Raw genomic sequence first — 27,929 nt, 5'->3', positions numbered from 1 at the left:
TCTAAAACACTATTGTTTGTCAGAGTAAGGCTTCTATTACATATGTTCTAAATTCGAGGGGTGAATTGTTGGCGTGACGCCTGAATTTCAGTGCTATTCAACTTATTAATTTAGACTTTCAAACTGTTTTGGTTCAAGCGCCACTGAGGAGTCTTGTTAAGACAAAAGGCGAGTCTGGTGTACTAAATTATAAGCCTGTGATCTTGATTATTGTTTTATTAAATGTGTGTATAAGATACTACAGACAAGAAAAGTTTGTTTCATCTAGATCTTTATCTAGATATTGATACAGATGGAAGAGTCTATGAAAAATGCAATCATTTATTTATTTTCTTAATTAAACGACTTTCTATTTTTTTTAGCAGTATCATATCGTACACTTCAATATATGTTGTTTACGACTGAAGTCAACACAAGTCATAACGTCGCCTTACCTGTCATTGCCTGATCGAGTATCAACTTAAAAGGCGAAGAAGATACCAAAATGCAAATATAGTAAATGGGCATGCTCCGGAATATTTGTATGAAATTATTCAACCTCATGTGGAAAACGTATATACATATAACATAATGCAACAAACATCTGCGAATAATTTTTTGTAATACCGTATCTGATGAAAAGAGCTTTTTACCTAGTATTATACGCTTATAGAAGGCTTTACCCCACCTGCAAAATCGAGTACATCTGTTAATACATTTTAAAGGAAATTATATACAGACTAACAAAAGACACATGAATAGTTCAACATAGCCAATAGTCTGACAGATCACATTGCCCCCAATGCGGTGACCAATTTGAACATTCAAGTCACTTTTTTTTATTTAAGCCCAGTTTATGGTATTCATAACTAAAGAAATTGCTGTCAATTTTGATGTGAAAAATCTTCGTTATGGTAGTGCAAAAGATTTTGAGACAACATAAACAGTATTGCCATGTGTATATTACATCAGATGATCACTCTTATTGACAACCCATCTTATATATTAATTTATTATGTTTATTTGTATTTCTTTTTCACTTCATATGTAATTATTTATATGAAAATAAGGTAAAAACCTAGATTTTGTTTATCCAAGGTAATTGGACTATCAAACAGTATAAATCGCAATTGGTTAAATTTGTTCTTTGGTTGATACAATATAACAATATTAATGATATTCAGCAACTGATTTCGATACAAGTTATATATATATATCTCACACCTAATAATTGAAGTTCTGTCAGTTTTCGTCATAGTTATCGCCACAACACTTGTATTTATCCATCATTACTATATTATGACCTTTTTTTTAATATGGTTGTGTGAGATGGTATTGATATATAATTTGGGTTATTTCTCTTAGAATAGAAGTTGTCTTGGTACACATTTATTGTCATGTTGCTTAAAATGACGTATATAGGTTTTAGCTTTCAGTTATTTTCTGAATAGAATATGTTTAAGTTATACCAAGATACCTAGTTACACAACATATACCCCTTTCTGAGAATGCAGATTCCATTGAAATTTAAAAAAAATAGTAATACAAAAAGGCAAAATAAAATGACAATAAGATGATAAATCAAGCATAACATTTTCATTCTCGATAGCTTGTTCGCATTACTATTTCCATCCTCACAGAAACCTGTCTTGAAGCTGTCAGTCCTCTGTATAATGATCCAAGTGGTTTGTTATATTTTCTGTTGATTCCGCCAAACTTTCTCTGAACGTTTGAAACGGTTTTTGAGAACGCTCTCCTTGTCCAACGTTGGTTTCTGGTTTTAGAATGCTGTTGTAAGGATGGAGGTTACTGTCTTCGTCAGTGTCTGTCTCCTGTTTGTCTGGAGACTTTGATTCTTCTGTTTCAATAACGGGATTCATTGATTCATGTGTGAAAGTGTTTTTCATCAAATAGTTCTCCTCTATGCTAATAAATGTATTATTCCCAGACTTTGTTATTTGAATAGGAGTTGAATTTGTCTCATTTGCAGTCTCTTCTCTTCTTGCTCTCTTTTTCTGTAATCTACGACAGACAAAACACGTCCCAACGGCGAAGATCATGCTTGTTGCTACCAGTGAATATATCAGCAAATGTTCTTTTGAAAAACCTACCGAAGATCAAACATAGAAATGTGAAAAAGCTTTAATAAAATAATGAATACGATGTATATGAAGTATATTTTGATATCAATTTTTTGGTAGGTAAACAAAAACAGGAAGACGGGAAATCAATCAATTGCGACCCAAGCCGGAAATCCACAATCCAATATCGTAAGAATTATATCCAAATAGGTATGATCAATTTTACTATATATAATTCACTCTCAAAATAGATATTTGACAAATCCTAATGGAATTTGAACACTTTAAAGTTTTTAATAATATAATAAAATATTTAAAAGATGTTTAATCAACTTAACGTACATTCTTGAAATTAAATATTATTCACTACATAGATTTACTTTGATAAGAACTTTGGTTTCTGTATGGAACATTCTTTTTTGCATATTACAGGTATCCTGTTCTTGCTTAGGGTGATTCAAGTTAAATTTTGTGAATGTTGATTAAAAGATGCAAAATACAAGATGAGACAAAAAAAGTGTCCCAGTTCCAATCTTTCAACTGTTTTTGTGTATATTTAAAGAACTAAAATAAAAATATCTTAGACGTCAAATTTAAACATTTATTAAATTAAGTACACGATGTTCAAGCTAAAGAGATATCATGTAAACTGTTCCTGCATTTCATAAACTACAAACAAACTCATCACAGATACCAGGATAAAGTTTTTGATCTAATCAAAAAAAATTAAGAAGGCCAAATAAAGTACGAAGTTGAAGAGCTTTGAGGACTCAAAATCCCAAAAGCTTTTGTCAAATACAAGTAAGGTGATCTCTTCCTGGGGTAGAACATCCTTAGTATTTCGAAAAATTCAAAGTTTTGTAAACAGCTTATTTACAAATCAATGATAATTCATGTCATCACAGAAGTGGCGACTACTGAGCTGGTGATTCTCTGCGTTACAGGATGACACGAGGTTCTACAACAAAGTGTGAAATTAAACTTTTACAGCCCTCGTTTACTAAGATCCTTTTAAAACCACAAAACAAACCAAGAAATTTAAATGGACTTATTGATATGGTCAAACGTCTAAAAGATGAAAAATCGGTCTTATCCTCATGAATAAGAAAAGAATACTCACTGTTGGACAAAATCGACAAAAACAGACTACACTTTGGCATAAAGTTAAAGACGAATAAAAAAAAAAGCTGTCAACATAACAAAATAATACACAGAAAACTAAACATTGAGTAATACGAACCCCACCAAAATAAAGGTTAAACGAGTTGCTCATAATAAGCGGTTTCTGCTCCACTAGTGGCAGCTGTCGATTTGCCCATGACATAAAATATACCGTTCGGTAATAAGAAGGAAGCGGAAGATACCAATGTACCATTCACAAGTCAAAGACAAAATCGACAAAACCATGACAAAAAGAAAAATGATAAAATTTGAATAACAGTCGACAATACACGTCATAGAAAACTAAAGACTGAGCAACATGAACCAGCCAAAACCTAAGAGTGATCTCAGGTGCTCTGGAAAGGTAGGCATATCCTACTTCACATTTGGCACCCGTCGTGTTGCTTATGGTAAGTGCAAACTAGGTGATAAAAAAAGTCTAATTCGGTATAGTCACAATCAATGAAAAGATGATGGGGTCGTAGCTAATACAAAGGAATACTTATGTGAAAGAAGTCAAAGGTTTTAATACTTTTGCAAAAAGTTGATAGTGGTTTTAATACTATTGCAAAAAGTTAATAAGTTGCATTCGGTGATTTCACAATAGAGGAAATAAACTTATCATAGATACCAGGCTTAACATTGTGTACGCCAGACGGGCGCTTCGTCTCCAAAAGATCGTATATTAGGAACTTCAAAAACTCGGGTTGTAATGCAAGAGGTACGATTTGGCCCCTGAAAATGCAGAAATTATAAACTTATTCCAGACGTTTTGTCTTTTGGAAAATTGTGTAATGTAATATAATCTGGACACTTTGGTGCAAATATATCACATTTAATAGTTGTTAATATGGCGTCATAAAACTGTCGAAATTGACACATTTGCCCAAAAATTGTCATTTTACACATGTATAGATTTTTTTTAACAACATAGATATGAACAACAGCCTTACCAAGAAGATATTTTACACGGAAAATTGTAAGTATTTTCGAAAAATTTTCCCATAGCATACAAAATGGATTCATTTTACCTGTGGTTGTCTCCATAGAGCTTTCAATAGAAACGTCTGTAACATTTGCGATGTTTTCTGCAAACAAGATAACAATATTATCATTCATTCAAGGAAATAAATAAAAAAAATCTGCTGAAGTATAGAAGAAGTCAGGAAAGTTAACACAGTTACATGATAGATGAACAGTCCTCGGATAATTTTGCCGAAAATAAGACGTGTACATTTTTTTTTATTTATCAACTAAGATTTATAACACATGCATAACTCACATTGGCCAATACCGGACATACTGCAGATATGTGGTTAGTAACATTAAAGCCTGACGCGCCACAGCCATAGTAAAAGAGGGATAAACCCATGGAGATCTTTACATAAGGTATATATCATTGCTTATCTGATTCATTGTGGACATCCCTTATCATCCAACTGTCTAAGATTTTTTGTAGAATTACAGTAGCAAAATCGGAATTTAGACTGCTAACAAATAGAGATTTTTATCTTATTATGTTATATTCTGAGTAAAAAGATATTTCAATTTGAATGTTTTTCATATTTCCCTATCAAATGCAATTAAATTTAACGTGATTTACACTTCACAGCTGTCACCAAAAAATACTGAAAAATGAATAAATCAAGGAGTAAAACTTCAATGAGTCATTATTCGCTATTATAGTATGGCAAACAAATGAACAAATCAAATCTCAAACTCTCTCCATTTATCAATGTGGATAATTGCTCACATAAATGTTCGATATAGTTTTGATACTTAAAATCCACTTTTCTGTACGTCGTGTTCAATAACAAGAGCAGTAAATAGTGTGAAACATTGATTGATTGATTGTTGCTTGCTTGCTTAACGTCCAACGGCAAATATTCCAAGCCTTTCAGAACGAGAAAATAAGTACAATACATGTACGTAGTTTATGCGAGGAAAGTCAACCGGGATGAAGGACGGGAAAATTTGGACTGCCACTGGGAAATTGGGAATGTTAAACAAAATTTGTGTGAAAAATGGTATAAAAAAATAATGTTGATACTTATTAACAATATACTTTCATTATTTTTTTTACTTTTTGAAGTCTGTGGCTTTAAATTTAAAGATTAATATTTAAGCTACCAATGATTTGCTGTTTACTTATAAATATAATTGTTAATCTTAAGCTTCAACATTGCGCAAAAACAATCACCATCCCTATATTGATTAAAATACTGTGGAATACTTCTTACGAAGCGACGCAACTTTGAAAAAGTTCAAACAATCTTCTATCAACTTGAGTCATGAACATTATTTAACATGCTGATGAGTTACGATTGGTCGTTTATGATAGAATATTTAATGGTTATGTAAAAGTTAAAATTGTATATACGCATATATATATATATACCATTGCCAGCTGTTGTATTAAAAGCAGTTCCAACTCCTGGTACACAACCTTTAACATTATCACATCTAGAGAAATAAAATGGTAAATCAAGTCACTTGCGGCAACAGAGAACCAATACATATACATGTTTCATTTAAACAATTTACAAGTTTATATTACTTGCTGTTGATTTGGAAGACCATTTTTCATCATATATAATATTCTAATTAGATCAGGGGTTAAGCTGATACAAATGTGATCTGTGGTGTGACATTATGAAAACATCAATGTTATGCCACATTAAAGTTTAACCCCAAAATAATTTGTATTAAGAAATCATATGTGAGGTGCAATAGTACATCTTGGGAGTAAGATTCTGTGAAAGCTTCAAAAACATTCTGTTAGGGTTGATTCATATGAGTAGTGGATACAAAATGGGACTGAAGGACGCACGGACGGAAGGGCATACGAATGAACAGGCATGCCCATTACTTTATACCATCCGCTTCGGAGCGGGGATATAAAAGATACATGTAGAGGTAAGCATACGGTTTTGAGCAATAGGCGAGTGTTTATAAAATATGTCCAGCCCTAAAACACCGAACAAAACTTGCAGGATCCTGATTATTCGAAATAAACAAATGTATCTTACTCTTACATTTTCTGACTATGATGGTGATCAATGTCTTTCTTTAGACCTTGATATTAGAATTTCTATAATAACTATATCCATACAGAAAGGAGTGACAAACTTGACGACTATTACTTTCTATAGTTAATTTGCTTTCCCTTGAAGGTGGGGTTCCGTTGTCTTCTTATAGAATTTGCATCTCTCAGCTGGTATACAAATTTTCAATACTCATATAGCTGTTGTAACAGCGTTTAGGTGGTGAAAATAACTATATTCATATATATATATGTACATGTTTGGAGACAGGTTTCAGATTTCAATGAATGCCAACGAAAACAAGTCTCCACCAGAGACCTAATTACGAGAAGGTTAGCAACTATAGGTCACCGTACAGTCTTTAACAATGAGCAAACTCATACCGCAAAGCAAACTATAAAGGGCCCCGAGTATGTATCTCTAATCTGGAGTTTTATTTAGGAAGTATATACAGTAATTTAATCATAAAAAGGTATGTCATCAATAACTTTTTACAATAAAACATAAGAGGACAAGTTCAGAAAGTGTCCTTCAAATCTTTCGTTTTGGCTAAATAGACAGTCACTTTTTTTAAATAGGTTAAAACCATATTGTTATGGTATAGTCCCGATTTCGTTCTTAATCTCTTAAAACAGGAAACGTTTTTTTTCATATAGAATATATATTCTGGTATTGTGGAAATTGAAATCCAACCTCCAACAGTAGATTTGAACTCCATTGTACTTTTTTCTGTAATGAGGCGACCTAGGGATTTTTTTTTTTTTTTTGTAGCGGAGTACCAATTGGAAGATTTTGATGATAAGTTTTTAATCCCGGATTTTTCGGCAATGAAATTTATATAAAATATGCCAAAACTAGTATCTGTACGTACATTATAGATCGTGCTTTGATCTCTGGTAGATAGTGGTCTCCACTATCTACCAGAGATCAAAGCACGATCTATAATGTACGTACAGATACTAGTAGGGCACAGTACCGCTTTCAACAATTAGTAAGGCTAATGTCATATAGTGAACTATCAAAGGCTCCTACAAGACGAAATGCATATTATTTTTTATTTCGTTTTACTTAGTTGATTTCGTATGCACCAAGATTTCATTGGATGAACACAAATTACATTGGATGAACATATTTAAACGGCAAAAAAACCCACGAAAATGACGATTTCAACGCAAACATATTCTCCATTTCTGTCTTCGTTTTTCAACATAAAATATTCAAAATTTCCTGAAACTTGTAATGATTTGCACGTCATTTTATTTGGCGGATGGAGGATTATGTAAAAACAATATTCCGCTCTTCCTTTGGGTGAAATGAATCAGCTCTCCTAAGATTGTTTTACCAATACTTGTTCCTTTTGGTTCACATTGAGGGAGATAAATTACCAAATACCAACAAACAAAAAGAAACATATAATAGAAGAAATAGACAGGAAAAAAAACAAAGTATTAAAAATTTTACTAGCCAAGATTGAATAAGTCTTGCGGCAAAGAGAACATTGCTTAATTTTAAGAAAAAGGAGAAACTGATAATACACAAACAGTAAAAGTAAATTAAGAAAATAAGACATCGAAGTTTATAAATGAAGACATTCAATGTGATATTTTGGAATCACGCTCGTCATAAGAGTACAGAGGTAGTGTCAATTTTCCGGCCCTGAATTTGTGTCATTCATAGTTTCAAAATCAGTTTTAAAAGTTTCAAAACATTCAGTATTTTGAAACTGAAAGACGCTAAATGATATACAAACATATTTTAAATCATGTTACATACATTCAAGACATTAAACTGTTATTTTGTGTTAAACATTGCTGATGGGAACAATTTTGACACAGTTTTAATTCCTTTTTTAAATTCTATGGAAATTTGGATATCAGCAATGTTTGCATTTATTGATGCCAACCCCGGCTTGGAAAAAAACGAAAAAAGATAATGAAGTAACTTCGAATATCTCTGCAAAATGAATACTTATTAAAGAATGTAAATTATATGGTTACATCGGCGTTTTGCATTTGCGCCGATTTTTTATTTCAATTGCGCCGATTTTTTCTTTCTTTTGCGCCGATTGTGTACAGGTAGATTACAGGTGAATGTTATTTCTTATTTCTTATTTATCATTATAAATCTCTTCTGTTGACAGTTATAACATGTATATAGCTGTTATCCCCTGCTCACCACGGGGAGGTGAAATAAGGATTTCAAGCAATAGAAGTCAATTTATGCGAATGAAACGATACAGGACTGTTATTCGTCCTCTTACAATTTTCAAGGGGTGTAGCTGCCCAGAAATAAGGTGAATAACGTGAATTTAAGCATTTATAAATACTTTAATAATACGTAGTCTAAGAATGCATGACATCTGTCACCAGAAGGAGCTTCAGACCTAATGTCAAACGTGAAGCAGTCCTCGATTTCATCTGGGGGAAGGAATGATAGCCCAAAAATTGAGATAGTCATTTACCAGTGTCACTTGATTTGTCTTTATACTCTGTTTAAAAATGTATACTTAAACCAACAGACTGGATTTTCCTCCACCAGTGTATGTGCCAGATGAAAACGACAACAATCTATTTGCAGGGGACAACAGTTATATACATGTTATAATTGACAATTTATAACATATGTACAACTGGCTAACGGAAGAGGTTTTTATATTGATAACTAAAAAATAACATTCACCTGTAATTAACCTGTGCTTAATCGGCGCAAATGAAAGATTGAAACTTTTTAAAATCGGCGCAAATGTCATACCCCGGTTGCATTGGGCGGGATTTTCACATAAGTCAAAAGCTTGCATGTTTGAAACGTTCTTTGGAACAACGTTAACATTCTTGTTTTATTCAGAACGCCGTGTAACGCTCAGTGGTATCAATACCGTGCGTAATGTCTTTACCTTCGTCAACTTTGAAAATTTACAATTATACCAATTCAAATCGGACAGTGCGCTATTCATTGGGGATGTATATATACGCAGTTTCTGTTGGAATTACATAACCATCGTAAATTGTGAAATGTTAGAATTATACCGGTTCAAATCGCACATTACTATGCATTTTGGATGCATGTCGAATTATACAAGCGTGGTTCGGTTTTTAATTTATATTACGTTAGAGATTGTTTTAGTGAAATAAAAATAGATTAATATGATTCATTTACATCATCGTGATCACACTGATGAAGGATTATCCGAAATATTTATTGATACTTATATTTACTGTTTCCTTTTAACAATATTGCAATTGTTTTGTACACTTTTAAGGCCTAAATATTGACATTACCGTAGGTCATGGTCATTTTCAAATAGGAAAATGATCAAAATATAAAAAAAAATGTAAGTACATGTATTGTATTGTCCAAACTACCCAGGCGGAAAATGTTTGCTATATTGTTCACTTTTGTATTTGAATACTACTATGCATGGAAAGACAGAAATGGGTCATGTCAAAATGGAGTGACCCGATTTTGTAAATGTTGTTTAAAACATGACCTAACTTGTGAAAATGTTATTTGAATTTTAGCAGCAAGCACCCATTAACAATATCTTATAAATACGTTTATAATTTAGAAATAATCGGTTATTTTTAAGTACTTACCTTTGCCAACTGACACATTCGCAACGATTTAGGCATCGCTTACCAAATCTGTCTTCATTACAGGGCATGCACGATTGACCTTCAATTGACGCATAACCAATTTTACATTCTGCAAAAATACTTGACCATTAAGCACATACAAAAGGATACACATGCAATGAAAAGCAAATAAATAAAACAAAAACAAACCAACTCCTCAATCTAGAATAAATAAAAAGAAAAGAAAACAAGGTCCCCCCTAATATAATATATAAGCAAAATAATCCAAAATGAAATAACTAATATATCTATAATAACATTAAGCAACCAAGAATCAATCAATATAATAACATTTACGGTACCAATTTTACTGCACCAGATGCACATTTCGACAGTATATAAAACTTTGTCGCTATAATAAATACAGATCTGTAATCTGGATTGTATTTAAAATTGAATTGACTGCTACTATAGAACTTATAATACTATTTTGTGATAAAGTATTTTTTTAAATCAGACAGTTGGTTTTCTCTTTTGGGTTGTTTCTCAATTTGTCATCCCGGGACCTCTTATAGATTTTTGAATGATATTGGTTTTTCCGATTGTCGAAGGGCGTCCTACGCCCTGTTACTGTTCACAACCTTGTCCAATTGTCTTTGGTGGATAGGTGTCTCATTGTAAATTATACCACACACCCTCCCTTCAATTTATATCAAATACAACTAGATATCATTGAGATGGGAGCCATCTCTGTGGGCCCCGCTGTGAATAATGTGTGGTAAAAAATTTGTATCTTTATCATTGGAAATGGGGTTGTCAACTGAAACCAAAGTTTTTTTACCTTGACCTTTGACCTAGGAAGTTGTACATAAATTATGACACACCCTCTGGTGTTGGTTTATATACATTTCAAGTATAAACTTTGAAATCATAATGGTTCTCAAGATATAGAGCGGACACGGTCTTTACCATAGGACATGGGGTTGTCAACTAAAACCAAAGTTTTTGACCTTGACCTTTGACCTAGGAAGTTGTACATACATTATGACACACCCTCTGGTGTTGGTTAATATACATGTCAAGTATAAACTTTGAAATCATAACGGTTCTCTAGATATAGAGCGGACACAATTTGTTACGGACGGACGGACGGACGAACAGACGGACGGACAGACGGACGGACAGACTGATCACTATATGGCGTCCGCCATTCGGCGGGGCCCTCATAATCAAGATTTTAAATAAAACATTACTGCTGATTTGTAATTTTATTTTCCCTAATTCAATTTTATCAGAGCGTTTGAATAAAGTCAAATTGGCAATTTTACTGTCGAAAATACCAGGAAAACTCTAGTTTTAGATTCACTATAATGGAGATTTTTCCAAAATTTCCTGTTTTTGACGATGACTTTTTTTTTGCCATATAGCTCGTAAATTTAGATACCCTCCAAGTCGAATTATTGGTCTTTTGAATAAAGTAATTGATAAAGGTTATTAAGTTAACAGTATAGATTTAATGTCTTTGTTGTTACTTGCATGTACTTTTTTCATACTTTAATTCATAACTAAACAAATATTGATGTACTTTTAGTTAGTCGATCCCGGTAATCTCGTACAGTAAAAACCAAACAGATTAATTCTCGTTTTATTTTATGGAATATTCATTAAGTTGGTTTTAGTATTTTCTACTGTCATTGGTGTTATTTTGATCTTATGTATTACATTTTACGGTAAAAAAGCATAAAAATATATATACAGGCGTAATTTTTCCGAAAGTTCTATATAAATATATATATCCCCAATGTTTTTAATATATAGAAAAAAAAGAAGATGTCGTATGATTGCCAATGTGACAACTCTCCACCATAGATCAAATGACGTAGACGTTAATAACTATATATATGTTGCGTACAAGATGTAAGTTTGTACAAATTATAATTGTTATAAGTTTTTTGACACCAGGTGAAAAAAGTTTATTTTTAAAAATGTATGAGTTTAATGTCTTAAATTCAAATTTATATACTTCAACATAACATTTAGTGCTATTCTCCCTGTCATCAAATTGGAAATAAGGACACCTGAATGGTTTAAATTCTAATATTATTTTTCTCAACAATGAGCAAACCCATACCGCAAAGTAAGCTATGAAAGGCCCGAAATGACAAATATAAAACAATTCTAACGAGAAAACATATGGCCGGATTTATTTACAAAACAATAAAAGAAAAACAAATATAATATACAGCAACAAACGACAAAAAGGCTCCATGTAATTATTGTCCAGATACTAGTTAAGAAGATTTTGCAAAGTGGTTTACCCAGGGAAAGGGAGAGAAATTTGAACAGACACAAGGGGAATTTTTGGTAGTGACAGACATTTTGCCTTACAATAGGACACCTACCGACCCCTCATATGCTCTTTCACGGGTAAAGAGCGTGACACTCTTAAGCACAATACTACTGATTTATCGTTCCAATTCTGAAACGCTGTGACGGCGTATTTATATATCCTACACGACAAAAAGGACACCCACACGACATTGGTAAAGATCAGATTAGCTTGACTGTGCTTTAAATCAGTCATTCTCACCAAAAAAAAATGCATCGTACATTGTATTACCACAGAAATGAAGCTGCTAAAATCAATAACGAACACAATATGTTTTACTAAGAATTTTGTATATATTTCGATTATGCCAAAGCAAATAGTCTCCTCTTCACCAATGTAAAACAAATTATTCCACAAAATGATGCCAATAAGCAGTTAAAGATGGTTATACAGTATTTTGTAATTAATGATTGAAGATTGAATGCGACAGTAGCCTTGTCAGTTCTGTTTAGATTTTCTTCAGTTAGTTAGCGATTTTTCTTAAAAAAAAACAAATTTAGTCTGCTTTTTTTCTTGTTTTATCTCCAAGAATTGTATGTTGAATTTTATCAATTTCACTAACTTTTCAGCCACGATTTCTTTGAGACATTTTTCTCAAAAAGGCCTTCAACCCTTAATGCTACCTTCGCCCCGCGATGGTGCATTTTGTTTAAAAATCATAAAACACGCTACACTTATTGTCCTAGAAGAGCTTTTGCTATGCGAAAAAATGAAGATATGAAGATTAGGTACACGAAAGCTATATCCATACGTTTGGACTCCATTTCGGGAAGTTATGAAATCGACTCAATCAGGGGCATTTTTTTATATTAAAAGAGCATAAGAACTTAAACTGACCGCCACCCGCTGATTGATGCTCCGCCACTAAGAACTCTATACATTACTTTTGGGACGATTACACTATCAATAATGATATAGTCCTAGATTACTTGAAAGTTATTAGATAGAAGTCAATAGATCAAAGCTCTTACTAATGAATTTATATAATGATTTTCTTAAACTAATCAGCATATTTTTCCAAAATTTCATTGCATACCGACTAAAAACACAAAAATGTTCCACAGAAGCAATTTTACAATAATGTTCCGGGTATAATAAAAAAAGGGGGAGAGGACGCTGCCCGGAAAACACTATTACTGATATGCAATGATATACTAAAGGAAAGTTTTAACAACGAATTTGAACTAGACAACTTTATCTGATATTCACACCTGCAGGTGACCAAACACATGTTGAAATTTGCGGATATCTTTAGAAAACATGCTAGTCGAAACAGCAGGGGTCACAGACGGTGTCTTCCTCGAATGCCAACATTTTATGAATGGATGTCACTTTTAATAACATGCATATATATAAACATAGGGGGGAATTGTTGTTTTAACAATTAAAGTCTGTTTCTTAATTTAGGCATATTATTGACCTGAAATTTACCTGTAAAATCTTATGAAGAATACATATTTATTATTGAAAATTGATTCAATATTGAGATTTGACAAAGGAAAAATATTATAACAAAAACTATAAAAAGTTAAATCACAAAAATACTGAACTCCGAGGAAAATTCAAAACGGAAAGTCCCTCATCAAATGGCAAAATCAAAAGCACAAACACATCAAACGAATAGACAACAACTGTCATATTCCTGACTTGGTACAGGCATTTTCTTATGTAGAAAATGGTGGATTGAACCTGGTTTTATAGCGCTAAACCTCTCACTTGTATGACAGTCGCATCAAGTTCCATTATATTGACAACGATGCGTGAATAAAACAAACAGACATAATAGGTAAAAATGTCAAAATAGGAGTACAGCAGTCAACACCGTGTCACAATCTTAATCACAACAAAAAGAAACAAATATTTAACAAAGAAGCACAAAATAGCATATATCACATTTAACAACCCCGTTCATTGCTTACTTATTTTTGTATTTTATTTATGTATGCCAAATCAACCCATAAAGGATCGAGGGATTTTAAGCACTGGGACCGAATCGTAATTTTAACATTAACTCTGGCGTAGAATCGCGTGTTTGACGTCATAATGTAGACGTCACACAGGTAAAGATATAAAATAATTTTGTCGTTCAAAGTATGCAAATATTATAATAGAACAATAACACAATGGCTGGATGTTTAAAGTACAGAGACACGTCATATGTATCAAAGAAACATAAAAAGTCACACGGACAAAGCACACAAATAAAAATGAAAAATATTACAAACAACACAATGACGGGATGCATAAATACAGAGCCACGTCAAATGTATATCACCAAAAACAGACCAAACAGTAAAAGTAATATTAATAAAGACAAATAAAAGAACACTTTAACATTTTTGTAATTAAAAAAAAAAGATAAAAGTTATTAAAATATTAATAATTAAGGAATGACTGTAATATTTTTTCGGTCTATGAAGAAATAACATCAAAAATGTGGTGCACACTGAATAACCCGCGTAGCGTGTTATTTTAAAGTGTGCACCACAATTTTTATGTTATTTCGAATAGATAGAAAAAATATTACAGTCATTTCTTATAATTTAATTATAAATTCCATTTTAAACCATGAAAAAACGTTGATGACGTCACAGTCATATGACAAAATTATGTCTATGAGCTGATAAACACAACAACGTCAGCCAATCAGAAGACGCGTTACATCCAAAATTAAATTATTGAGATTTAAAAAGGAAAAAAATATAATAATAAAAACTAAAAATATAATTAAACAAGAGGCTCATGAGAGCCTGATATCGCTCACCTGGCTGTAATTTCAGTTTCAGGCATTTGACTTATTTGTAGATCTTACTTTGCTGAACAATTTTGTCATTTACACTTTCTCTCTTTCTATAATAATATTAAAGATAATACATAACCCAAAACTGTAAAATTTCCTAAAAATTAACTATTTCTGGACAGTATTGGTCTGAAGATTACTTGACAAGTAGATCTAAACCTGTTTAACACTTTTACCTATGTCAGTTTTGCTCTTACTGCTTTAGTTTTTGAGATGAAAGCAAAAAACTTCATTTGACCCCTATGTTCTATTTTTAGAAACTGCCACCATGTTTATGAATGAATCAAATCCCCGAATACAATCTATAAACTAGATACCCTAAGGAACATTCAATTAAAGTTTTTAAGTATTTGGCAAAGTAGTTTCAAAGAAGAAGATTTTTTAAAAAGTAATTGGACTTCCACAAAAAATGTGAAAAAAAACGTTTTAAGGGTTATAACTCCTCAAGGGGTCAATTGAATATTTTTATCATGTTGACTTATTTGTAGATCTTACTTAGATGAACATTTATTGCCATTTATCTCTATCTATTATAATATTAAAGAAAATAACCAAAACAAGTAAAATTTAATAAAAATAAACTATTTCCAACAGTAACCCAACAATGGGTTGTCGAACTCGTCTGAAAATTTCATAACAGATAGATCCTGACCCATTTATCACTTTAACTCTCTTTCACTTTTGCTCTAACTGCTGTAGTTTTTGAAATATAAGCCAAAAACTGCTTTTGTCCCCTATGTTCTATCTTTAGCCATAGCGGCGATGGTTTTTGATGGAACAAAACTTCGGTTATAATTTATAAACTAGATACCCTAAGGAACATTCAGTTAAAGTTTGGAAGTATTTAGCTTAGTAGTTTCAGAGAAGAAGATTTATGAAAAAGTAATAGACTTGCACGAGAAAATGTAAAATAAAATAACGTTTCAAGGGCAATAACTCCTTAAGAGGCAATTGACTATTTTGATCATTTGACTTATATGTAGATCTTACTTAGCTGAACATTTTTGCCGTTTATACTTTCTCTCTATCTATTATAATATTGAAGATAAAAACCAAAAACAGTAAAATTTCATAAAAATATACTATTTCGGACAGTCACCCTACAATGGGTGGTCCAATTGGTCTGAAAATCTCATAGAAAATAGATCTTGACTTATTCATTACTTTAACTCCATGTCACTTTTGCTCTTAACTGCTATAGTTTTTGAGATAAAAGCCAAAAACTGCATTTGACCCCTATGTTCTATTTTTAGCCATGGCGGCCATGTTTGTTAATGGATCAAAACTTCGGATACAATTTATAAACCAGTTACCGTAAGAAACATTCAGTTAAAGCTTAGAAGTATTAGTCCCAGTAGTTTCAGAGGAGAAGATTTTTAAATGTTAGCAAACATGATGAACAAATTGTGAAAAATAGTCTTTAAAGGGCAATAACTCCTTAAAAGATCAATTGACAATTTTTATCATATAAAAACTTTTTTGTAGATCTTACTTTGCTGAACATTTTTGCTGTTTACAGTTTATCTTTATCTTCAATAATATTCAAGATAATAACCAAAAACTGCAAAATTCCTTAAAATTACCAATTTAGTGGCAGCAACCCAACAATGGGTTGTTCGATTCGTCTGAAAATTTCAGGGCTGATAGATCTTGGACTATTGAACATTTTTACCTCATTCAGATTTGCTCTAAATGCTTTAGTTTTTGCTATATGAGCCAAAAACTGCATTTGACCCCTATGTTCTATTTTTAGCCATGGCGGCCACGTTTGTTGATGGATCAAAACTTCGGATACAATTTATAAACTACATACACTAAGGAACATTCATTTAAAGTTTGAAGGTATTTCGCCCAGTAGTTTCAGAGGAGACGATTCTTGAAATAGTTTACGACGACGACAGACGACGGACGCCAAGTGATGGCATAAGCTCAAATGGGGCACCGGTGAGCTAAAAAGAGATAAATGTCATAAGAATTTTAAATATATTTATAAACTAATAAAAATTTCAGATTTCTATCTATTCATCTTTATCTTAATTTATTATAACACATTTTTAGGTTATAGTTCTGCACTTAAATTAAAGACATTCTTGTACATGAAAATTGCAATTGTTTCCAATGTTATGTTTGCATATCAGATTTGATGCTTTAAATACATTCTAAATGATAAATTTAAGTGCTAATGATATTTATGTAATATTGACAATGTTAATTGTTTTAGTGCTATTAAAAATATATATCAAAATCAATTTATTATTTATTTATTTTTTTACATTTTTACATATTATGTCTGTTTGTTTTGTCCACACATTGGTGTCAATATAATGGAATTTAATGTGACTGTCATACAAGTGAGAGGTTTATCTAGCTATAAAACCCGGTTTAATCCACCATTTTCTACATAAGGAAATGCCTGTATCAAGTCAGGAATATGACAGTTGTTTTCCGTTCGTTTGATGTGTTTGAGCTTTTGATTTTGTCATTTGATAAGGGACTTTTCGATTTTATTTTCCTTGGAGTTCGGTTTTTTGTTATTTTATTTTTTTCACAACCAAATGTATGAAGAAAAAATACGTTTTAATATGCATCAATTGCATACAAACTTAACCTATAGAATTTTACAGTATAAAAATGCCACATAAGTAAACTGGAAAAGACTATACCATTTTCCAATCAGTAAATCTTTTGTCTTTTTGGTTTATATAACCATTTGATAATTGCGGTAATTAAAAGTGGGCAAACAAGGATGTAACCGGAATCCTGTTTCTCCCAACAATCTTATTTTCTCCGGGCTAGGTTTTCACCAAAATGAAAACTGTGAAGAAAAGCTTCGAAGCTTTATGTACAACGAACTTGGAATAGAATTCCACGTAGAACTTGGAAATGTCCACAGATTTGGCAAGCCAGGACTTAATGGTACAAAGCCTATTATTGCAAGGTTTCTATACAGAAAAGATTTAGAAGCGGTGCTAAGAAATACAAAAAGATTAAAAGGAAAGAGTTTTGGCGTAAATGAACAATTCCCTGAAGAGATCGAAAATCGGCGGAAAAAATTTTACCCGGTTCTTAAAAAAGCTTGACAAGAAGGGAAGCAAGTTAAAATGATCCGAGACAAACTATTTATCAATGGTAAACAGTATCAAAATACAGGATCAGAATAGAATACAGCATCTGAGTACAGAGGTGCCCTGTTAAAAACAGTCAACAGCAAATTAATAGAAGTCCTCCAATACCACCTATACCGTTTAAACTAACGCGAACCGAGTCATCGGATACGAACAATGAAGACAATAGATATATGTAGGACGACGCCGCTACAAGAGATTAGTTTTCTACTGAACTTTTAAACTATGAATCTGGGGGGTTAAAAGTGTCTTGTATAAATGTATGTGGCTTAAAATCTAAATTAATTATTCCCAAATTCATTGAAACTATTAAAAAATACGATATTCTAGTATGTATTGAATCAAAAATTGATGAATTTGATATGCTGTATTTGCCCGATGGGTATCTTTCTTTTTCAAAATGTAAAAAAAAAAATACAAGAAAAAAATCTGGTGGCATTTCAGTCATTTATAGTAAATTAATAGAAAGAAATATCAAGTTCATCAAAACCGACAGTGAATTTGTTCAATGGATTCAACTTAATAATATTTCAAATCAATCAAACATGTTTATCAGATGTGTTTATATACCACCGGAAAATAGCAGATATGCATCAAAAGATGCTTTCGAGGAAATAGAAAGGGAGATGGTAACACTTAGAGATGATGAACGATTGTGTTCATTTATTGGCGATTTTAATGCCAGAACTGGAACCCTTTTGAATTTTGTCGTCCAGATGAAAATTTGGTAGAGGTTTTAGATGAAAACTTAAACGATAGATTTATCGATTTTTTATATGATTACCAAAATCTGATTTGATTAAAAATTCCACTAAAAAGATTTTCAGCAGATAAAATGCGTCCAAATTCTCAGGGTTATAAATTAGTAGACTTGTGTAAGAGAAATAATTTGAATATTACAGCGGGAAGGACTGGGGCAGATAAGGGTATAGGTAAGGATACAATGAAAGACAACATTTTAATTGACTATTTTATAGTTTCGTCAAATCTTTTTAAGAATATAGAAGAGTTTGAGGTTTTTCCGTTTGATGCATTATCATCTGATGTACACAACCGCATACATGTCAAACTAATAACAGAGGCCAATTTAGTAGTAGAGGAAAAGAGTTCACATAAAAAGACGTCAATAAAATGAATTGAACAGGATAAACACAAATTCATCGAAAATATAAGAAAGAACGAAGAAAAATACTTGATTTGTGTAATGAATTGGAATCCTTCAAAAAAGATGATCATGATATAAACGGATTTATAACTAGTTTAACAAATTTTTACTCGCAGGCAGCTAACGATTCTTTTGGAACTTTTGTTAATAAAAGTCCGATGAAAAAAGCTCATGGGGTCAAAAAGGGTAATACACCATGGTTTGGTAAGTCATGTAAATTGAAAAGAAAACAATTTCACTCGGCAAAATATAAAATATAATAAACATAAAAGTATAAATAATAAGAAGTCACTGGAAAGAGCACGTAAGGAATATAAAAAATAAATAAATAATTGTCTTCAAAAATATCAGTTTAAGACAGAAAAGGAGCTTCGTAATATATCAAAAAATAACCCGACAGAATTTTGGAAAGTTCTAAATAGATTTTCTCTGAAACAAAAAGGGAGAGTTCAATTTCACTTTAATTTCAGTTCAATTTAAGAAGCTAAATGAAAGTGAGGTAAATGAAGAGGGAGTGTTTCAATTACCTAACCTACAGTCTAATGAGTTTGATGAAATTTTAAATGGGCTATTACCGAGTAAAAAGTTATCAAAGTCATTAAGACTTTAAAAAATTATAAAGCCGCTGGAAATGATGGGATAAGAAACGAGTATATTAAAAGTTCTGTGTCTGTATGTTTACCTCTTTACGTCAAGTTGTTCAATTTCGTATTCGACACAGGGATTATACCCGAAATCTGGTCAATGGGAATAATTAATTCCATTTATAAGAATAAGGGAGATCTTAAAGATCCAGACTCGTATCGAGGTATAACACTGGTATCATATTTAGGTAAAGTATTTACAGCTATACTTAATAATAGACTAGACAAGTTTGCACAAGAAATTGAATTACTTTCAAAATGCCCTTTCTGTTTGCTCTTTTCATTAATGACCTTGAAAGCTATTTTATTCAGCATGATATAACATGTTTAGAAAAGGTAAATGAATACTGTCTAAGTGAACTTGGCATGTATATTAGAATTGTTTTTATTATTATATGCTGATGATACAATATTACTGGCAGAATCAGCTGACGATTTACAAAGAATGTTAAATAAGTTTGATGAATACTTTGCTAACTTGAAACTAAATGTTAAAATTGATAAGACAAAAGTAATGGTGTTTGAGAAGGCGAAGCGTCAAAGAAATCTGAGATTTATATTAAGAGGCGAGGTGTTACAGCTCACGGACAGTTATAATTATCTGGGATTATTAATGAGATACAATTGTAATTTTAATGTATCAAAGAAAAAACTGGTTGTACGCATTATACGCATTATACTACAAGTTAAGAAATGTAAACATTCCTTCAGATCTGCAGTCTCTCCAATTTTACTTTATGGCTGGGAAATATGGGGTCATGAGAATGTTGAAATGATTGAAAAGGTGCACTTAAGTTTCCTGAAGAGGGTCTTGAATGTAAGATCAACAACACCAAATTATGTGGTCTATGGGGAAACTGACAGATTTCCGTTAATAATTAATATCAAAACTAAATTACTTTGCTTTTGGTCAAGGTTAGTGCAAAGCGGTAGTAGCAAATTATCCGGGATTTTGTATCGGTTAATGTATAACTTACATAATTAAGGTCAATACTCATTTAAATGGTTATCCTCTCTGAAACAAATATTAGATGATACAGGATTTTCCTTTGTGTGGAATGCACAGGGTGTTATCAAAAGTTCGGATATTAAAAAAGAAATAAAACAGAGATTAGTTGACCTATTCGGACAGCGTCTATTTGCTGATATGACAAACTCGTCTAGAGGTGTTTTTTATGCGTCATACAAAACTATGTTTTGTTTAGAGCAATATTTACTCAATCTTAAAGTGGCAGATCGTTATATCTACAGTAGATTTAGATGTTCAAATATCAAAATCCCTCTTGAAGTTGGTCGGAGGAAAATACACCAAAAGAGGATCGTATATGCTGTCACTGCAATTCAAATACAATTGGTGACGAATATCATTATTTTTTAACATGTACCAATGAACAAATTATGTCATTAAGAGAAATGTATATACCTACAAATTGCACAAAAAATCCTTCCCAATTAAAATTCATAGGTCTATTGTCACAGTGTAATGTGCCAGTTCTAACAAAACTGTGCACGTTTTTAAGACATTTAGAAAAGATATTTTCATAATTTATACCATGTTACAATGTAGTGTTAAAATAAAGTTTTATTCACGTTGCAATTCAAAATATTGCAAAAAAATCATTCAAATATGGTATATTTCAATTCTACTGTATGATATCTCTAATTTATTTATTGTGTGTCTTGCTTTCAAATGTATAATTATGTAATTGTTAATGTATAAATGTTATCCTCTTGTAGCACCATACGTGTGCCTAAGTTGTAATAAATTGTCTTGTCTTGTCTTGTCTTGTCCAACTTTTAATCTGATGCCTATACAAAGATAAGGGTATTTGTTGTTTTAGTAATTAAAGTTTGTTTCTGAATTGTTCTGACAATGTTTACCTGTAATTCACCTGTAAACTTTGAAATATTGTCTTTATGTCTTTATGTCTTTTTGTTATAATATTAAAAATATTTTTTTTTAAGAAAGAATAAAATACATGTGCTTAAACAATTTAGTAAAACACATTTGTGAAATGTTTTAATAATAAACTAATAATTCTGTTATATCCATTTTCTTGTGGAATAATACCTAAAGAAAAAATGCAAAGACTTTTAGCTTAATCTCTATGTCATAATATTAAAAATGATTTTTTTTTTAAGAAAGTATAGAAGTTATTAAATACATATGCTTAAAATATTTGATAAAATACATTAGTGAAATGTTTTAATAATAAAATAAGGATTCTGTTATATTTATCTTCTTGTTGAATAATACCATTTGATATTTTTTTATCATTATATATAACCAAAAATTAAGATTTATGATTAATTAAAAATAATATGTGACATGAAGCGAGCTTAAATCTGCATCCAAGTCAATAAATTGATAGATAATTATAAAAATCTGCCCTTAAAAGACTGATAATTTATTTCATTATAACGTTTACTGTGAATGATGATGTGCTGTAATTTGAATTTTGTCAATGCAATGTATGTTATGATTTTAAGTAATATATATGACTTTAACAAAACAAATATCATATATATTTTTAGCCTTAATGTTATTCCAACAAAGAACAAGAAGTGGAAAATATTTACATAAAGTATATAAAAAAACACACCAAATTGCCTAATATTATGAAAAAAGAACAATCAAATAAGAAATTAATTCACTTTTTATATAATAAAAAACACATTAAAATACGTTTTCTTTCCACGAAAAAACCCCATATAAACAATTACGTTGTCCCATGTAGATTGCATAAATTTTATTCATTGATACACCAACATGTTGAAATATATTTGGAACAGACTATATTATTTTAAGGTCAGTAAGTCCATTGCCTTTTTTGCTTATTTAACTGTTTGACAATTAGGGTGATTAAGGTTACAATACACCATTAGATTTTATGGGCGCAGCCATTTTATGAGCATAACATGGTATTCAGAATTAAGAGTATAGCTAATCCTGATTGGTTGATATGTGCGCCCGTTATTTTTTGTAATTAGAGACTTCGTGCATTCTGCATTATACCAAAGGCCAAATAAATTATTTTCCTTAGCCCTAACGGAACTGAGATGTCTTTTAAACGCTAGGATGAGACACGTATTTTTAAGTGCAAAATTGATAGGCATGGGAGATAAGTACAAATTACGCTAAGAAAAGCAACGCGAACCTATATTTTTTGGACCAAAAAATACTGTCCTAATAACTTTTCTTTAATTCTAGCAAGGTTTCGTTAAAAAAATCAGCTTTCTAAAGTCTGTATCTCGAAAAAGGCTATCATTGTCGCCTATGGGGAAATTAATTGTTTATTATAATCTATACAGCGTCGACATTTCTTTATCATAGTGCTCAAAAAGTGTCAAAAACAGTAATTTTACTTGATATTTGATGTGAAACCGTATTTTTTGGTGACAAATGAATTATTGATTAACTAGTTTTTAAGCTATAGTCTGTTTCATATTTGTATAGCGTTTTATCTTAGAAACAAGGGTGTGTTCGACTTTTGACTTACTGTGGAGAGAATATGTCATTTTCTGAACTTCTGCTGATTTGTTTGTAAAAAGCACATACACGTCTAGAGTTTGGATATACAAATCGATTTTTAAACATGACAATCTCGATCCAAGTGCTGTTATCGAAATTACCAAATTCAGTGAAAATGTACAGAAACGATCCCCTTCGAACATTGAAATGTTCACTCGAATGGCAGACTATAAAAATTAGAATAGGCATGACATTTCGTTGTTAACGAATAGTTTTCGATGTTTCAACACAAATATTTACACATTTTTCATATTTTGTAATGCTATAGTCTGTTTCAAAAATGTACTTTTATACGAAAATGGTTTCATTTAAAACTGTTGTTCAAAATTCACCGTAGTAGTTACATATTGGATCGGTTTTGGTATCAATATAATCAGTACTTGATGACATATAAAGAATCATTGGAGAAAGTGGACATTATCTTCAGGCCCTTTTTAGCAGTACCGCATTTACTAAAAAAATCAGAAATTTTTTTTTCACATTTTTTGACTGGGGTTACCTCTGATAAAAAATTGTGAAAATTCAGAGAGTAATGCCAGAACGTTTTGAAGATGATTTTTGTGTGGCATATATATTTATGCATCTAACGAACTATGAATTGCATGATTCTAGAAAGTATTAAATAGCGTATAGGTTACAATACACCATTAGATTTTATGGGCGCAGCCATTTTATGAGCATAACATGGTATTCAGAATTAAGAGTATAGCTAATCCTGATTGGTTGATATGTGCGCCCGTTATTTTTTGTAATTAGAGACTTCGTGCATTCTGCATTATACCAAAGGCCAAATAAATTATTTTCCTTAGCCCTAACGGAACTGAGATGTCTTTTAAACGCTAGGATGAGACACGTATTTTTAAGTGCAAAATTGATAGGCATGGGAGATAAGTACAAATTACGCTAAGAAAAGCAACGCGAACCTATATTTTTTGGACCAAAAAATACTGTCCTAATAACTTTTCTTTAATTCTAGCAAGGTTTCGTTAAAAAAATCAGCTTTCTAAAGTCTGTATCTCGAAAAAGGCTATCATTGTCGCCTATGGGGAAATTAATTGTTTATTATAATCTTAAAAGTGGGAGGAACAAGACTAATTCCTCGAACGCCAACATAATTTTACAGGTGAATTGTCGGTAGATCAAGGGATGTTGGCATTCAAGGAATAAACCCCGCAGACATCTGTTTTCAAGTAGGATTCTAAAATTTTACAATACCGATTATCTTATTAATTAGATTAATTTGAAATTCTGCAAATACATGTATAATCATGTTAAGTAATGCACTTTACATTAACAGAAAAATAATTAAAATAAGTGTCCTTATTAACACAAATTTTATATAAATGTTCAAATAAAAAAATTAATGTTTTTCGCGACAGACACGTTCGAAAGACGGAGACAAATTAAGAATAATATTTAATTTATTTTATGCGATTTATCATTTTCATAAGTTCAGTGGATAAAAGGAGAATTAGTATCAAATAAGCAACAGACTAATATATAACATTTATGTATCGACAATTTTGCTTCTTAAATTATCTAGTTCAATTTATTTCAATTTTAAGCGATTGCCGTTTTGTAATCTCTAAATTTACCTCTCATTTGTATGACAGTCGCATACAATTCCATTATATTGACAACAATGTGTGAACAACACAGACATAAAAGGTAAAATGTCAAAAATAGGGGTACAGCAGTCAACATTGTGTTATAATCGTAATCACTATAAAACAAACAAATATGTCAACAAAGAAAAACGAAATGGCATATAGACAAAGCACATACGCAAAAAATGAAAGATAAGAATACAAAACATGACCATAGCACTATCACACAATGGAGGGATGTATAAGTACCGAGCCACGTCAAGAGGACATTACCAAAAATGGACCATACAATAAAGGCCAATAATTTACAAAAAAAAATAAAAGAACACTATAGCACGTTATTTTGATGATAAACAACGTCAGTACCTAGAACCTATACATCAAGACCATCATGCATTATTTGTGAAGTTGATACGGAATATTTATCAACAAGGTCTTGGTATCTTCCGATGAACTTTTTTAGAAAAAGGACGAAATGTTCTTTGACATAACCCTGGTTCATCAACTTTCTGCTCAGACGCTAGTGACGTTTTATGTAGTCTGAGTAGCAGCTGCAAGCTCTTGAATACCGAATGAGTTGGAAAATGTATATCCCATATGCAGGTGAAGTTGGTTTTACCCCACTATTTTCCCAGAGAAGGATTCTCCGTTTTAGGAAGACAAATAGTCAACATATCTGCCATTATATAAACTAATCGGCAGATATAAATGTAATATATATATATATTCCAATGAAAAGAAAATTTGTAAAAAAAATGCAGATATTTTATATTCTGAGTTACATAATTAAATTTCATAAAATGTAACAATAACGTCCATTATCCATACCTGTTTCACCTTCGATTATACAATGGTCAAATTAAAAAAATATATATATACAGCTATTCTCACCTATGCATACGTTGTTTACTTCTTCATAGCCCGAGCAACAATAATATCTTTAAATTAAAAATAATTAAGAATCAAATAATGTTCATGAAAGAAACAGTAAAAAGAGCAGTGTTATTTCTATTTGATTATGAAACTTGTGTAAAAAGCACATCCAAAATGTACTTAGCAATTGAACTAGGATTTAAGCTGTTTACATTGTTATCAAAATTATGTTTATCACTAGCATATTTTAAGAACTAAAAGCAAAAATTATTAAAAACAAAATATAGTAGTATCATTAATTTTATTTTGCAGACATTTATTTCACTGAAAAATTACTACAATCAATGTACGGAAATGCTAACCTAGAAATGTTTCATTAACAGGTTTTCCCGTTTGAATGGTTTTACACTAGTAATTTTTGGGGCCCTTTATAGCTTGCTGTTCGGTGTGAGTCAAGGCTCCGTGTTGAAGACCGTACTTTGGCCTATAATGGTTTACTTTTATAAATTTTGACTTGGATGGAGAGTTGTCTCATTGGCACTCATACCACATCTTCTTATATCTAATAATTGATGTTCCTTCCCATCCATTAAACGTGTATGTGGTGTTAATTGTATCAGCATGAATTTAACCGTTGTATCGGCTCCCCGAAAAACAGCAGTCAATCATATAGTTGTTTCAAATAGACCAAACAAGCATTTTTTCGGTTCGCACTCTCCGTACATTGACTAGTGAATGATACAATACCTTTCAGTCAGGATGTTCCGGCATACTTTTAGTCCCTTTAAGCATGCAGATTCATCAACAACATATGCTACTACAAATACGAGTAGCGATATCATTTCACAAATGAAAATACCATCAAAACCATTAGTATTCGAACAAATGAAGGTATAACCTATATCTACAAAGAAACCGGAAGAATTTATAGATTTAGAAACTAATATATATTATAATCAATTATATTATACAACTGTCATGATCGTACAACAAAACACAAAACAAAAAAGATACATCGGATGTCCGCATTCAACAAACACTAAGAGTTGAATTGAAATGTTTCAGACTATTTCCTTTTTGCTGAATTATAACAATAATGGTATTTTAAAATATTTAAATTCGTAGAAATCCTACACGTTAATGATTTTTTAAATCATATAACATGCAAAAAAGAAAGTTGACAATAAAAGCGTTGATTGCAAATAATTTAAGATGGCTTAAAATTGTTCGTAAACTCAAGTAATTGTTACCTTAGTGGCAGGCAGTATTTAAATGATTTTGTAAAAAAAAGAAGTAACATAATTTTATCGTCTTGCAATACAGATTACATTTGAGTTTCTGTAAGCATATTATTCGATTTAACAGTTGACTTCATACTTTTATCAAGAACTATAATACCACATTTTGTTAGTACATGCATATGTTCAATGACATACTATTAACTTTATAATAACATTTATTTAGAAAAAAATTGATGAATGTATGATAAGGCCAATTAAGATCATTTCTTTAGAGAATAGAAATAAAGATAAGGAGTAAACGATCAAAAGAACGTTCGTTTCGTAAAAAACGTTGTCGGTTGTGTTATAGAATATGTAAAAAAAACCCGATTTGACATTAAAAAGTCCTTCTGTAATTATAATTATATGCATTTAAACCGGTTCTGATCAGTTTGATAATTAAAAACAGTATCACATATTTTTACAAATGCTTTAAAAAATGGAAAATTAGTCTTTGTCAATTAACACTTCTTGATCTCTTAAACTGGAGTATTCTCATTTTAACAATGTTCATAAACAGTTTCACGCTCAAGTCCTTGGATATCAGATAATGAATGTGCCTAATTTAGGATTTTATGCATTTATTTATGTGTTTTTACTTAAATTATTGAATTGAGCTTTTTTGTGCATAAGGATAAATTCCGTCGAAAAAAAATCCAAAGAAAGATAATAGATTT

General features: G+C 31.3%; 1 protein-coding gene across 1 annotated transcript; it reads right to left on the bottom strand.

Moving 5' to 3' along the window:
• Positions 1–201: 201 nt before the first annotated feature.
• LOC127728329 (uncharacterized) lies at positions 202–26,902 on the bottom strand. The gene is made up of 6 exons (XM_052235677.1): positions 26,720–26,902; positions 25,991–26,037; positions 9,859–9,967; positions 5,620–5,684; positions 4,253–4,309; positions 202–2,086 (listed from the first exon to the last, which is right to left on the bottom strand). The coding sequence occupies exons 1-6, from the start codon at positions 26,812–26,814 to the stop codon at positions 1,638–1,640; spliced, it is 822 nt and encodes a 273-aa protein (XP_052091637.1). The 5' UTR covers positions 26,815–26,902; the 3' UTR covers positions 202–1,637.
• Positions 26,903–27,929: the final 1,027 nt, after the last annotated feature.

The sequence above is a fragment of the Mytilus californianus genome, unplaced genomic scaffold (assembly GCF_021869535.1).
Source record: "Mytilus californianus isolate M0D057914Y unplaced genomic scaffold, xbMytCali1.0.p SCAF_2, whole genome shotgun sequence".
Lineage (NCBI taxonomy): Eukaryota > Metazoa > Mollusca > Bivalvia > Mytilida > Mytilidae > Mytilus > Mytilus californianus.
The sequence above is the reverse complement of the archived record's forward strand: the minus strand, read 5'-3'. Positions and strand labels throughout refer to the sequence as shown.

Excerpts from the sequence above, each read along its gene's own strand:
- LOC127728329 (XM_052235677.1), bottom strand. The coding sequence starts at position 26,814 with ATGATATCGCTACTCGTATTTGTAGTAGCATATGTTGTTGATGAATCT. Across the intron at positions 9,968-25,990 it reads AGTAAACAACGTATGCATAG|AATGTAAAATTGGTTATGCG; the intron begins GTGAGAATAGCT and ends GTATTTTTGCAG. Across the intron at positions 4,310-5,619 it reads TAATACAACAGCTGGCAATG|AAAACATCGCAAATGTTACA; the intron begins GTATATATATAT and ends TCTTGTTTGCAG.